Source organism: Dermacentor andersoni, chromosome 1 (genome assembly GCF_023375885.2).
Source record: "Dermacentor andersoni chromosome 1, qqDerAnde1_hic_scaffold, whole genome shotgun sequence".
NCBI classification, from domain to species: Eukaryota; Metazoa; Arthropoda; class Arachnida; order Ixodida; family Ixodidae; genus Dermacentor; species Dermacentor andersoni.
Window position 1 is genome coordinate 12,141,419 of NC_092814.1, and position 15,171 is coordinate 12,156,589.

Genomic DNA, 15,171 nt, shown 5'->3' on the forward strand with positions numbered 1-15,171 from the left:
GCATGTTTCACAGTGTGACTGAATATCTACAGTTGATGCCAGCAGTGTCAGTGTGTGAGGCCATGACTTTTCATGGTGTTCTACATCAGCATGGGCTTCACAAATGAAACGAGAACATCAGAGCATGACCCTGCAGAATTGAAAATCAATTATTTCAATAAAAGTTGTGCAAAAGTGATTGTGCAGGTGAGTGTTGCTAAATCAACATATTCAAGTGATATCACAGCAAACTAAAAACCAACCTGCAACCTAAAAGGGACAACTGGATAATGGACACATTTCCTAACTAATTGAAAAAAGATGGCTCTGGATCTGCTCTGCAGGGAAGCGCCAACTCAGGGTGCCAAGGATAGCGTTGCTGCTGCAGTGCAGGAGCGGTACATTGAGCTCATGTGCCAGTTTGACCCTGATGCTGTGGGCCCCTTTCTGGTCTCTGCTGAAGGCTATCGCATTGAGGAGACTCTGGAGGTGAGTGCATTTCATGCGCTCTACATTCACTTGCTAGCAGAGTGTGTAACACAGTGCCAACTCCGCTCACCTGAAAGTGACAGATTGTGAAATGCTGATGGGTGGTTCGTAGCGCATTTGTCAGGTGGTGCTATGCCAGACAAAACACATGCAGGAGGGAGAGAGCTGCTGCCATGACCTGTAATCGTGGACACGCCGCAAGGCCAAACTCGGTGCTTTCCGCTTTTCAATGCTGGCTCCTTGATCATCCTGCCTGATCTACTTGGACGAACGCACTTTGTCATCTGCTCTGCCCGTACCCTGATGCCTGCTGCATGTAATGCTCTCTCTTCTAACCATTATTAGCAGAGAGACACCAGCTGCTCTGTGCTTACAGGGCACTCTTGCACAAAAAACTTGTGTGCTGTGTTACACACAAAGAACCTCAGGCGATCACAATTAATCACGTGCATCATAGCGGGTTGTGCCGCATCCGGACGTCAAACGGTACAGTGTATTTTATTTATTTATTACACTTCTCATAGTTCTCATAGGGGCTGGATGCTCGTCCCAACATAGTAGTGTAGTTTTCCCACTGTCATTTCCACCAGAGAAGCTCTGGCTCTGTTTCTCCATCACATGGCCATATATTCATTTATGCAGGTTTATGGATTTCTCACACAAATAAATTAGTCCTCGGCCACCTGCAAGAACTTATAACAGTTCACATTTATGTATAGTAAGTTGCCTGTGTTTTGGTGGCAACAAGGTTGGAAACCTTTCACTGCAGGCTTTGTTGACTTGTATGAGAGTCTTTGAATGCTTTTTCTGGTCTTGAGACTTTGGGCAAAGTTTCATATAGGGACAGCGCGTGACGCTAACGGCGCAGCTGTCAAGGAGGAGGCACAAAACAGCCGCACAAGCTGTTCGCAGCGGCTGTTTTTCGTCAAACAGGCTGACATTCTTTAGTATTTGTGCTTTCGGGGGGCTGATATTTGTGCTTAGTATGGACGCTACTTAACCCATTATTTAAGATAAAATGAAAGTAAATATTTAAACCAAGTTTTTTTGATAAACACCGACGTTTCAAAACCAGCTCGGTTCCTTCTTCAGGGTGTGACTGCGGGCAAGGTGCACCGTGGCTTTTTAAACCCACGTGTGGACAACCGGTGGGTCAATGAACGCACGCCATGGGAGTAAGACGAGGGAAGGTTCCCCCAGGAGCGATTAACATTCCCGTGTGTTTGCTGAATGTGCCACGACTCAAAAAGCAGCCTCCTGTGTGGATTTGGCTTGGTTTCCAGCACAGAAGTCTTGTTGAAGTCAATCTTGTGGTCTAGCGTTTTGCAGTGTTCAGTGACCGCGCACCGCTGACTGTCCATTTGTTGTTACCTGAAAGCTTGGCGGCAACATCCAGACACTAATAACCCCGCGTGACTGACACCGGCCACTAGTAAACCTTGCTAGCGGCTGTTTTCTGATATTTATTTATTTATTTATTTATTTCAGATACTGTCAATCGCAGCGGGATTTTTACAGGTTGGGCATATATTATACACTCACAAATAGCGATAAAAACAGGTTTACATGATCTCAACAATATTTGCAATCGACACGAAGCAGATATACACATATGGTAGGAAATAAAACAAGGGTACATTTCATTTGGCACAAGGGGGTGACATTACATAGGCAAATACAATGCTCATACAGATTTCATTTTATACAATGACATGAGTGGTGTTATTTCCGGCTAACATAATCTAATTATTGCACAACAGCTCTTCTACAAGGGTTATAAATTTCGGCAACGATGTGTTAGTCGTTATGAAGGGGTCCAGGCTATTCCATTCTCTTATTGCAAGAGGAAAGAACGAATATCTAAAACAGTCAGTGCGAAATGCATATTCTTTAAGTGTTAATGAATGCTTATGGCGGGAAGGCCTGGTGTCAGCTAGGGATATATACAACGAAGTATTTATTCTTAATGCATTGTGTATTAATTGGAACAATAATTTGAGTCTTGCTAGCTTGGCGTGGTTTCGCAGAGTAGGAATACCGGCTTGTTTTAGCAGTTGGGTAGGTGAATCGCTATTCTTGTCTTTGTTAAAGATGAATCTAATTGCCTTTCGCTGCACTCCTTCTAGTTTGTTAATAAGCTGTTGTGTATAAGGAAACCAAATTGTGTTACCATATTCGAGAACAGGGCGAATAAATGCGTTGTATGATAGCAGTTTAATTTCCGGTGGCGCAGCTGGAAGTCTTCTTCTGAGGAAGAACAGCCGTTTTAAAGCAGATGGTATGATACTGTTAATATGAGATTCCCATCTTAGGTCATGTGAAATGATCAAGCCAAGATATTTAAGCTCATGAACTCGGGTGAGTGGTATATTATTGATAGTGTATTCGAAGTCCGACCTATGTTTTTTGCAGGTTATAGATAAAAAGGCAGTTTTTTTTAATGTTCAGCTCCATCTGCCATTTTTTTTTTTTTTCATATAATAGCACGCTTACTTTTTCTCGCTGCTTGTTATAAACAGGATTTTTTCGTACATATGCCCAGCCTGCGCATTACCTTTCCATTATTTTCACCGCAACTTGTCTGCAATATCACACTGGAAGGTCTAGCGTGACGGTCAATAGCATTCGTGTTGCGATTGTGGCCGTGTCGGCAGAGTCCTTGCTTTTGTCAAAGCGCATAAGATTATTTACATAAGCTTACGACTGGTGCTTACCTTGCAACAAATACTGAAAGCTGACTGACGCTGAAAATCATACGTTTTGGCGGCATTTGAAGAACTGGAGCGCGCTACAGAAGCAATCACATGATGAAAACACTGGCAGTTTGACAATCCCTTTTTGCTGACACTTGTGGAGGTGGCAAAGCACTGCTGAGGACTCTTGCTATGTGGGCTATTTATTTCTGCTTTGGCATGCAGTGACGACGAAGGCGCTGGTGAGTACGAGAAGACATGAAAATTTTTTATTCAGTGCTGACATGCTGGCTGTTCTCTTACTACAAAAATAAGATAAGCTGTGAGTGGCCACACATTGAAAAAAATGTGTGCAGTGATCGGAAGCATGGAGCAACGCATACAAAATAAAAGCAAATGGGACACAGAAGAGCAGACCTTTCTAAAAAGCAGCAGAAACTCACAAATGGACAGGATCCTGTAATATGTAATGATAGTATGATAAAATATAAAAGTACTCTGAGAAACATAGTGTGTTTAATATGTGACAGTATATTCAATTAACCGCAAACTCGTCAGTCCGAATAATATCCGTGGGTTCAAAATGCTTCTTGCAGACACAGACATGCTTGGAGTTGAAGCTAAAACAATTGGTTTCCTGTCGTGGTAACGCCCGCTTCCATATTTCATGCTGCTTGGCGTCGCTAGGCAGACAGAACAGCGAGGCTTTTTCGTGCGTACCTCTGTAACCCAGAGCGGCAACCCGTCATGCAGCAAGTCTTCGGCATCTCAGGTTAGCGCATCACATGCACTGCACTTGCTAGTGATCGAAAGCAAAATCGTGAAAGAAAACAGCAGCTGCCACACCACCGCCATCGCATTCTGCCTGTAATCTCGTGGCTGCACATAAGCCACATGCTCGCGTGCCTTTGTCGTTGCCCCCATAGGACCCCTAGCACCACCTCGCGGAAGGCGTGGTCTACATATGAAGTTCTCCCATAGCATTACGGAGAAGTTTCATGACCATAAAAGCATTGAGAGATTCTGCTTGTATCTATAGTGCTTCCCTGCATGCAAAGCAAATCAACTCTTGCATAAAATTTATCGCAAATAATATGGTACTAAATTACGTTGCCTTGTGGATTGCCATTTGTTTTGGATAAACACCCTCGCTTGCACACTGGTTTGTTTCAACAAAGCCATTGAGTTCTTTTTTAAGCGCTCTCTACTTTTCATGATGTTGTGTATCTGCTAATAGAACAGCAACAAATCTGGAGGTGTTGCAAAGATGCGTCACTTGCTTGCCCTTTGTAGCATCCGTATTTCCACCTGCACACAAAACACTTCATCATTTGTTGTTGCACGTAGCCTCTTTTTGGAGAAAGTTTCACAAGGCTTCATATATCTAAAGAAAAGGCCCCCTTCCCAAGAGAATGTGAGTGGAGGCAGAGAGCAAAGCGGTGAACTAGATGTGCAGCCTATTGCAGCGTTCTATGTACACAATGTTTCATGTATTATATCGAAACTGTGTGCAGATAAAGAGCAACTCTATACACAAATCTTGCACAGCATTGTTGGAAACAGGCTTGCCATGGCAGCAAACTCACCAGTACTTAGTGCATATGTACATACATAGCATGCGAAAATTGGGCCATTGACACTGTACTTAAGTAAATCCACCATCAGTATAAAAAAGAAAATAAACAACTCTATACTGCTCTAGAACCATAAATAAGTAGAATAATTACCTCCAAATTGTAGAATCAGCACTGGGGGAAACACCACTCATTGATCTGGCCTGATAGATTCTGAAAGCTGCGAAGCACAGGGTTATAACCACCTGCCTGGCATCGTCCCCAAGTCTAATATTTCATCAATTTTCACTGTCGCATGAAGCAGGCAGCAAAAAAGAATGGAAGAATCCAGTAATACATGTCCTCTAACAGACCAGCAACAATTTAATAGGACCTATTAGTCTAATAAGGAAACTAGTAGACACGCAACATTGTTTGTATAAGACTAATAAGTCTAAAGGCGCATTAAGAGTCTGACGTTATCAGTGCCTGGGCGAGCGTTGCTTGCATCCAGTCAAGCTACGCCACTTATGTTGCGCCAGGCAAAGTGCTGTCCCCTCTATACTCCAGTGCACACGGCATCAGCTGCTCTCCTTGGAGCATGCGCAGAACAATCCCCAACCCATGTGCCACTTAAAATGGCCGTCTGCAAGTGTCAGCGAAGTGGGGCAGGCGCCATTTTTTTGCTTTTATGCAATGCATTATGGGTCAGCACAGTCAGCGCGACCAATGCATGGATGGAGCAAAAGCCATCTCAGCGCTGGGTGCATCGGAGCGCATTGGCCACGTCTGGTTACGTTATCAGCACCAGTGCTTCAAACTACAGTTAAACCTCGATATAATGAAGTTGGTGAGATCAGCAATTTGCTTCTATATATCAAAATTTCGTTGTATTGAAATTTGACCCTTTATGCAAATAAGTACAGTCGCTCATCGATTTTTCTTACAAGGAAAGGGGCCGCAGAATTTTCCGAATTATTGGGCAATAGAAAAAAGCAAACTTGAATGAGAAAACAGTTAGTTTTGATGAATTTGGGAGCCGGCGACGAATGATACAGTTTCATGCCACGTCGACGATATCTTCACATCGGCGGTACAAATTAAGCAAAGCCAGCCATGCTTTCACGTGCAATCCGACCCCGTGGCTGATAACGTGGCTCGCACTGGGACGACGCTATCATGGAAAGCACCGGCAGTGGGGAGCGAATGCTTCCTCCGTCTCTCGCTCCAACAGGTCACTCAAACTTGAGATTATGCAATCTCTAATACTAAATGCGCTGGAAAACAGCTTACATGATGCCACACTGTCTCGGCATGCCCACTCTTTGCACACACAGCAGATTACCTCTAAAGCTGGGTGTGTGGCTGTGTGTGCGCTCAGGCAGGCTTATGGTCATGCACAGTCAAGGCCGAAATGCACACCAGAAATCGAGACGTGTGCAAACTTACCTGCCCTCTCTTGCGTGCGCTTGATAATGTTGCCACAAGCTTGCGCGCCCCTCCACCTATTTCCCTTTGCTCGTGCGGGAAGGCTATGCTTTCTTCTGTCACCCTCGCACACTTTCACTTGCGCCTAAAGCACACAATGCGCAGGGCGCAATAGGATCTTATTGCACTTGGACTTTATGCGGAACATGATGTGGCTTCACTTCAGCAGTCGCTTTGTCGCGCGGCATGTGATTTGAGAGGTGCATTTGCAAGCAGACGCTTGCAATTTATTCATTTGACCATCTGTGTCTACAGAAGTTTCAATTTATTGTCTGGACATTCCTTTGTGGCGGCAGTTAAATTTCGTTATGTTGAAATCGCATACAAACACACTTTGTTATTTTGAGGTTCCAAATACATGATGTTCAGTGGACAAAGGTTATTAAGGATAAAATAATTCGTTCTATTGAAAATTTTGTTATATTGAGGTTTAATTGTATAGATGTTGTTGTTCTCAGCAATGTGACGTAACATGTGCACATGCTACACTACCTTGGTCTATTCTATTTTTATTTATTTATTATACCCCTCAGGGCCAAGGGCATTACAGAGGGGTAAGTGGTAAATACAAAAGAATGAAGACAAATACAGTTGGTTGCATGAATGTTTAAATTGCACCTGTATATCCAATATTAGCTAAGGCTTCACGGAGCTGTTCATAATTAGTAAGGCCTACAACTTCGGCGGGAAGATGGTCCCAGTCACGTGAGGTTTGCGGCAGGAATGATTGTGAAAAACTTTTAGTGTTGCATGACAAAATGCCAACTTTGTACTGACGATCCATGCGACGGGATACATAAATTGGATGGGGGATGAGGTGATCTTGTAGAGTATGATAATGGTACAACTTGTAGAAGAGGGCAATACGAGACACTTTTGTGTAAGATGCCAGCGCTGAGAGGCAAAGATTAGCTTTCATGTTAGTTATACTTGCTGTGCGGTTGAAGTTAGCAAGAATAAAACGTACAGAGTTATCTTGAACCATCTCGAGATCAGTGATTAGCTTTTCATGAGCAGGGTCCCATACCGGAGTCGCATATTCGAGTTTCAGTCGTATGAAAGTTTTGTATAACAAAAGTTTCAAATTAGATGCTCCGTTGAAAAAGTTGCGACTTATGTAGCCAAGCATGTGATTAACATTTTAATTATGTTCTCAGTATGGAGAGACCAGCTGAGGTTAGAAGTGATGCAAACACCAAGATATTTATGTGAAGAAACTGATTCCAACGACATGTTGTTAATGTAGTACGACGGTATTGTAGATGTTTTCCTAGAAACACGCATGACTTTGCATTTGTTAATATTGAGCTCCATTAACCATTCATTGCACCAGTTCCCTATAGTGGTTAGGTCCAACTGAAGTAATTCAATATCGTTAGCATTGGCAACTTCTCTGAAAATGATGCAATCATCAGCGAACAGATGGATATGGGAGTTGATAAGCGAGGGAAGATCATTAATGTAAATTAGGAACAGTAGGGGTCCAAGGACGGAACCCTGTGGAACGCCTGAATGGACCTCTGTAAAACCGGAGTTAATGCCCTTAGCACAAACAAATTGCAAGCGGTTGAGAAGAAAACACTCAATCCATTTCAAAAGGTTACCGTCTATGTTAAGTCGTTTTAGTTTATGAAGTAATAGTTTGTGACACACCTTGTCGAATGCTTTTGAAAAATCTAAGAATATACAATCAGCTAGTGATGATTTGTCAAGAATATGGTGTAGTGCATGTGTAAACGATATTAATTGGGTTTCACAGGAATAAGATTTCCGAAAACCGTGTTGTGCTGGGGCCGTATTCTGTAGCGGTTCGCTTTGGAACCGGTTCGGTCTGGCTGTTACGTCTGGGTTATGTCACTCGGAGAAAGAGTGGAACGGGGCGGCGTGAGGGGAACCAATCAACGAGCGATGGTCTGCCGGAAGATCACGTCATCATTTTTGTTTGTACTTTGGGGGCGGTATAGCAATTGAAGGATGTTGCTGGTTTGATAAAAAAAAAAAAAAACATTGGTTTGTATAGAACACTTGCAAATATAATTTTCAGTAATAAATGTAAGCTTGTGGCGCAGACGGCTACTGGGAGTTGTAATTTTATTTGTGTTTTTTTCTTATTTAGTCGCTAGGTGGTGTGCCATACGTTATGCAAACGACTTGCCTCGTTTTGTTTATGTTTTGGACTTGTTCGCGCGATGAAACCGAAACGATGTCGTCGCACAAGGACAGGTGGCTGGGTCCTCATGTTTCAGCGAGGCAGCGCGAAATACTCGTTTCATTTGTCGAGGAGCACCCATACCTAGCAAAGGCGTCGTGTGTGTTGGGCCAGCAGCTGACGGCGGCTTTCTGTTGCGCCGTGGATGGGAATATGAAGTAGTACCTGAATGTCATATGAAGTAGCACCTGAATGTCATGCTTCGATGGACGAAAGCGGCAGCGGAAGTGACGAATCCAATTTGCAAGACAGACCATTGTCCCCGCCATAAGCAGCACGCCTGGAGAATGCCGATTGATAAATGCTCACTCACACTAGGCCGACCCAACACCAATTTCGGTCTGCTGACTGTCAGCGACAGCGTTTTTTTCTTTGTGTTGGCGCCTCTGTCACACTGTACCGACGCCGACAATCTGTCGACAGTCGATGGAGAGCTCGGCGTCGGTGCAGTGTGACAGAGGCGCCAACACAAAAGCAAAAACGTTCTCATTTACAGCACAACTCGTTGATGGCATCTTGTATCGCAGGGAGATCATAAAACTCTGGGTACTTGCAAACTTGTGCTATACTCGTGCACATGCAACAGCAAGAGTGCCGCTAATTAGCATGGACTTTCTTTACTTAGTAATACACATAGAGTAAAGTGCAAGTGTATATACTAACTGCAATTTTAAGCAATAATTATACTGCACTTAATGACAGTTGACTTACGTACAGTAATCTCTTGACTACATTTCGAAGTACCAAGATTTCACCGCCAGTCCTCGCCACTTTCTGGTTTTTCTGACTTTCTTTGCCAATTTAAAATTATATTTCCTTCTTCAATCCCGAACAGCGTGCTGAATTCGATCACTATAAATCATGGTCATTTCATTTCCATCAACGTCTCACAACACATCCTGGCCAGTTGTCAGTCCCTTTAACACACAGCACCTATTGGTCTTATAGATAAACCAATACAACCAATAGAATTTCTATTAGTCTCTTACAAACTTCTATTCAAATCTTTGCTGAGGAGGGGAGATGGAGGAGGGGAGCATTGCACGAACTTGCTGCAACCTCGATCTCAGAGTCTGACGGGTGATAAATCTTACCAAACCTGACAACGAAAAAGCGCCTGCTCTTTACCATTGACCTGTGTCGGACCTGCATAGCACCGAAGATGGCTACGCGCAGAGTAGCGATCAAGCTACGTGATGCATGGTTCGTGATTTTGTCTGTCCCGTAGATTAGCCTTATGATAACCCACATGCTGTAAGTATGGCAAAGCTCTTCTGTATATCACAAAAAATACAGGAAAGCAAAACTTTCTATGCAGTGAAAAAATTGCCATAAAACAAAGGTACACTGTTAAACTGAGAACTGCAATGGTATTCATTACTACATAACATCACTAATTCTTTAGCTTCAGAGGGAAAAAAAAGCACTTCATTCTATTCAACAGACATCCTGTCTATAAAAAAAAATATTTTTCAGACCTTTATACGATAGAACTGAGCTGTAACTAGCTCTGGCATACTAATTTGGAGTTCCCTTTAATAAGAAACCATACTATATATCTTGATTTCTATGTATCTATGTTTTGATAGCTGGCTACATTCTTGTTATGCGATACTAGGAGGCTCAATCATTTGTTTGAGGACCTTAACAGAGAGAGTATAAGAGTGAAGTTGAAGATTAATATGCAGAAGACAAAGATAATGATCAATAGCCAGGCGAGGGAACAAGAGTTCAGGATCGCCAGTCAGCCTCTAGAGTCTGTGAGAGTACGTTTACGTAGGTCAATTACTTACAGGAGACCTAGATTATGAGAAGAAAATTTACAGATGAATAAAAATGGGTTGGAGTGCATTCTGTAGACATTGTCAGATTCTGACTGGAAGCGTACCATTATCATTAAAAAGAACGGTGTACAGTCAATGCATTCTACTGGTGCTGACATATGGGGCAGAAACTTGGAGACTGACAAAGAAACTCGAAAACAAGTTAAGGACCGGCCAAAGAGCGATGGAATGAAGAATGTTAGGCATAATATTAAGAGACAGGAAGAGAGTGGTGGGGATCAGAGAGCAAACAGGGATAGCCGATATTCTAATTGACATTAAGGGACAGAAATGGAGTTGGGCAGGTTCATGTAATACGTATATTAGATAACCGGTAGACCATTAGGGTTACAGAAGGGGTGCCAATTAAGAGAAGTGAAACGTAGTCGAGGATGGCAGAAGACTAGGTGGGATGATGAAATTAAGAAATTCGCAGGTGCTAGCTGGAATCGGTTGGCGTAGGACAGGGGTAATTGAGATCGCCTTCATCCTGCAGTGGACATAAAATAGGCTGATGATGATGATGGTGGTGATGATAATGGTGACTAGGATGCTCCCAAGCATGTGCAGCATTATGTTTACTTGCCAAAATTTGTAAGTATTAACCGTTGTGATAAAATTTCTGATATTTGAATCAACATTCGTTTCTTTTTTTTTCTTGATTTGATTCAACATTCTATTCAAAATTCACTTTTTGGTATTCGCACACCTCTGTTTTTGCTTTTGGCTTCATCACTTCTGAGGAAACTCATGAGGAACCTCCAGTACTTGAGCACATAGTTCAGGGCTTCATAAAAACAAAACAAGCGAGTAGGGCAGACTATAAATAAAACCGTTAGTTGCATGCCCGTGCTCTTACAAAGTGCCTGAAATTTTTGTCTGAGTTGACAAAAATTCTTGAGCATTATGGTAACAGGCAGGTGAGCAGCAGAGGGCACGCTGGACCGGTTTTTCAGATGTGCATCAGTGACAAACAGAACAATATCACCTATCAAACTTCAACAAGACTTCTTGCAAAAGCATTGCCTGCATTAAAGCGTTGCACTGCTGAACAATGTGCAAAACCAGCATCACAGTCTTTCTAGAGCATAAATCCAGATCACAAAATGTTGCAAGCAGAGTGACAGCTGGACGACCACGAAGGTCAGGTGATCCGTTTATTGCAAGAGCAATAGGATTGCCAGTAGTCAACACAGATTTCTTTTCGAGTCTGCTTCTAATGCCTGTGGAATGTGCTTCTTGTACGTTATCAAAGTGGAAGACATGGTTATTGCATCCAGACACCATTTTCTGAATAGGTCACCAATTGGTCCATTTGCTTCAAGGGACACTAATGGCAAATAATCAGCCAAGCTAAAGTGATAGATTAGTGTTCAAGAACCTCTAAAGCATCAATATTATCGCAAACAGAGCCTTAATAATAGAGAAATCGAGGTAAATGCAGGACATTATTAGAGACTCCCCCGGGACATTCAAGTACTGGCACGATGACGATAGCACTTCTCAGTTAAATTCTGTCACTAGAACTCAACCGCTCGTTGCACAAAAAATCCTTGTATTGTATTTTAAGACGAAATAAAATGTTACTTGTCCAGTTCTATTTCACTTTTAGAAAAAAAGTGATTATTGACATAACCCTGACAGGGGCACGGGCGGTCGAAGGGTTTCGTTTTCGCTCGACTCCACGCTGCCCACTCTTTCCCATTTCAGTAGCTATCGTGTAGTGCTGCGCTGGTTTTGCTGGCTTGCGAAACTCGCACAAACTGCCAGTAGCAAAGAATTCACCTTCCACGTGATGATGCGGGATGCCCGAACAGTCTATGCCACTTGAGCAAAAAGCAGCTGTAGCGGCGAATCCGCACGAGACGTTCATTGGATCGCCAGCCGTTTGTGCACAGGCGCGAGTAAGAGCGGGCGCGAGAGAGAAAATCTGGGGGCTTTTGCTTCTTGAATATACGACTCTGCCTAGGCACTACGGAGGAGGTTTCTTAGCGTGTGTTGTAGGCATTTGTCCCTAGGCGTGATGACATTGCGGAGTGGGATCAAGTTTGTTTACGCTTGGACAGGCGTGATAAAATACGTGAAGCAGCGGGCACTGACGCCCAATTTGGCAACTGCTTTGTCGGACAGACTGTCTCACTCCTGTGGCGCTCGTGCTGTTGGCGGCTAGACGTAATTATATTTAATCAATGCTGTTTTTTATTAATTGTAACAACCTCTCATTATTTCACATTATCGGCGGCGCCTCCAGGACACCACAGCGGCAATGGGGACACCAAAGCTAGAACCTGTACTGGTCCGTGGGTTGGGGCTCGCCAAGGCCTGCACGTGCCAGGGGTGTATAAGATCAGCTGTCCACTATCGCGGACAGTCAATTTTTTATGCAAACACCTCCTAAGACACTTCGGTCTCCGCAGCCGCAACCCACGGGCCGCCCTGCTTCCAGCTTTGATCGCCCTGCTACCCCTTTGGTGCCCTGGAGATCCTGCACCGCCTGCTAACCTCAGGTGCTCTCCTGAGGCCTCCATTTGCCGGTTACATGTGCCCTCCTGGAGCAGTGCTTGTAAAGAATCCAATCTATCGTCGCGACGAAAAAAGCAACCCGCGACTTATGCAACACCAGTCAGAAACTTGCCCCTTCAGACACAGCGATCACCAAATGGAGCATGCGTTCCCACTGCCTCAACGCGCGGGCAGCCAGCAGCGGTGTGTAAACAAACTCGACTGCACTGCGCAATGCTGGCATGTCTAAGGGACAAACGCATACAACCCGAGCTAAGAAACCTCCTCCGAAGGGCCTAGGCAGAGTCATATATTCAAAGAGCAAAAGCCCTCAGATTTTTTCTCTCGTGGCTACACACTAACAGCTGGCAATCCCTTAAATGAACGTCTCGTCAAATACGCCATTCAATCTTGACTCGGTACCGCCGTCTGTCAGGCGCCGTTTTGCTCACTGACGACAGCAAAGGGTGACGATGGCGTATGCGACGTCACCACTCCCCCAGTTCGGTGGCGGGAGATTTGAAATGCGATAAAGGTATTCGGACCCTTCAGATGCAATTTTCTCGTAAACTAAATATTTTCTTGGCACGAAACAAGCGTTGCAAGGTTTCTGGAATGGTATTTAAACAGTCCATGTCGACTTCATATTTGCCTTTAGTGTCCTTTTAAACTACAGTCAACAACCGATTTTTCGGACCCTCTAGGGAACGTAAAAACGTCCGAAAATTCAGGCAGTCCGAAAAAATGAATGCATGCAAAAAAACGCACCTTTTTTTTTTTTTTTTTCTCAGATCTAGAGGTAAAGGGCGAAGTACCAGGCTTCCGAAACCCTGCCAAAGCATCAGTGAAGTGGCTATAAAAAGAGGCATTCAAAATCTCTGTATGCAGCCGACTGCCAGTTTATTATGTACATGTGCATCATCGGGCAGCCAGTGTTATTGCTGCAGTGGCTTGAAGAACTTGTTGATTGTTGTTTGGATGGCGTTCCTGTGGCATGTGATCATATTCGCCTCGATCTGAGCAAGGGTCATGTCAGCACTTGTTAGATACGGGACCTTTTTCTGAGCCCCTTCGAGTTCCCCAGACCACATCGAATCGCACCACAGCTAATTGAGAAGCGCAGAAGCATGGATGCCACATTCCAGAGGCGCGCACGGGCAAACAAGTTGAAGGCCCCCACTTCGTACGCCGCCGGTTGGGCTATTCAATGCTTGACTCTTCCAGAAAGCGAAGGGATAGCCTGGCACTGTTCCAGGTAACGTGAGTCCCGAAGCAAGACGGCTGTGATGTACCGGGAAGGCCTGGCAGCGTCGCCCCGGCCACCTTTGAAGAGGATCCTCGGACAATTGGGGCCCAAGCGTCGTCCCCGTTCTCTCGTTGTGACGACGCATTGCAAGTCAGCATGGCAAGACCGCAGGGAGCCGCCGGGTGTGACACCATCGCACGGGCGCCTTCCATTCGCTGAAAATGGCATCATCTGAGCGGTCTCTCCCATTGGCCGAACATGACGCGTCTTCCAGACATCGAAGGGCTTAAAAGAGAGACCGGGAGCAGCAAGAAGAGGATTCCAGAGCATCCCTTGATTCATCTCTCTCGAACTTCTTGCGACGGGCCGCAGCGTCCGAGTTGCTGCCGGCCCGTAATGACCGTACGACTGTTAATTGACTCTCACTGTACATAATGTAAAATAAACCTCCAAAGTTTTTTTCATCCCGAAGTCCTCCTCCAACTCCTACACACTGTACACCGATGAAAGAGTCAACAGTGCTCGCGTCAACTCGGCGCTTGTAGGCGGTGCAGGCATTGGCTCCTCATTTTCAACATCGGAGTCTTCTGAATCCTCCACAACCTGACGGACTATTTCCTCGTCAGTCAGCTGTGCGCAGAAGTCGAGCTCGTTGTCAGCGTCAACAGACTGTCAACAACAAACCGATGGTACTGCTTTCCGTGCTTCGATGCCATCGGCGAGGACGACGAAGACGGAGTGGGGGCCATCGAAGGTGAGCGAAATCCTCAAGTTGCGAACAGTGGAGTTCGCTGATGAGCGTCGAAGCACCTAGGCCTAGCGTCGCAGAGCACACTTGACACAACAGCACAACCACACACCATGCTCGCCAAAACGTGGCCTGCGCACGCCTGCACAAACAAACGAAATGGCGCCGCTCTGGAAACTCCGCCGGAGGCGGAAGTGCGGCGTTGAACACAGCCAGCGTGGCCAGACTAAATCGGCGTGTGACGGCTTGATTCGGCTAGTTGTGGTTCAAAGCGGTGATATGCTTCGGCTGCAAGTCGATTTCCTTCGCAAGGGTGCTGCGCGAGGAGCCAAAGGACCTTCCGTCGCGTCAAAAAGTCCGGAAAATTGGACAGCGGGGGGTTCGAGTGTCCGAAACTTCAGATGTCCTTATACATTTATTTTATGGAGCTCGTGGCGGTGC

The 15,171-nt window shown here is 44.8% G+C and overlaps 1 protein-coding gene across 6 annotated transcripts in view; it reads left to right on the forward strand.

Annotated features, from left to right (window-relative positions):
* The window catches only part of Vps8 (vacuolar protein sorting 8), a 972,138-nt gene that overhangs the window by 780,839 nt on the left and 176,128 nt on the right, over window positions 1–15,171 (forward strand). For all 6 annotated transcript variants that reach the window (XR_008608392.2, XM_055061192.2, XM_055061196.2 and 3 more), the window contains one exon: window positions 324–468. Coding sequence is in view for 5 of the 6 variants with exons in the window: in XM_055061192.2 (XP_054917167.2) it covers window positions 324–468 (145 nt within the window). In the remaining variant the exon portion in view is untranslated. The remainder of the gene's footprint in view (window positions 1–323; window positions 469–15,171) is intronic.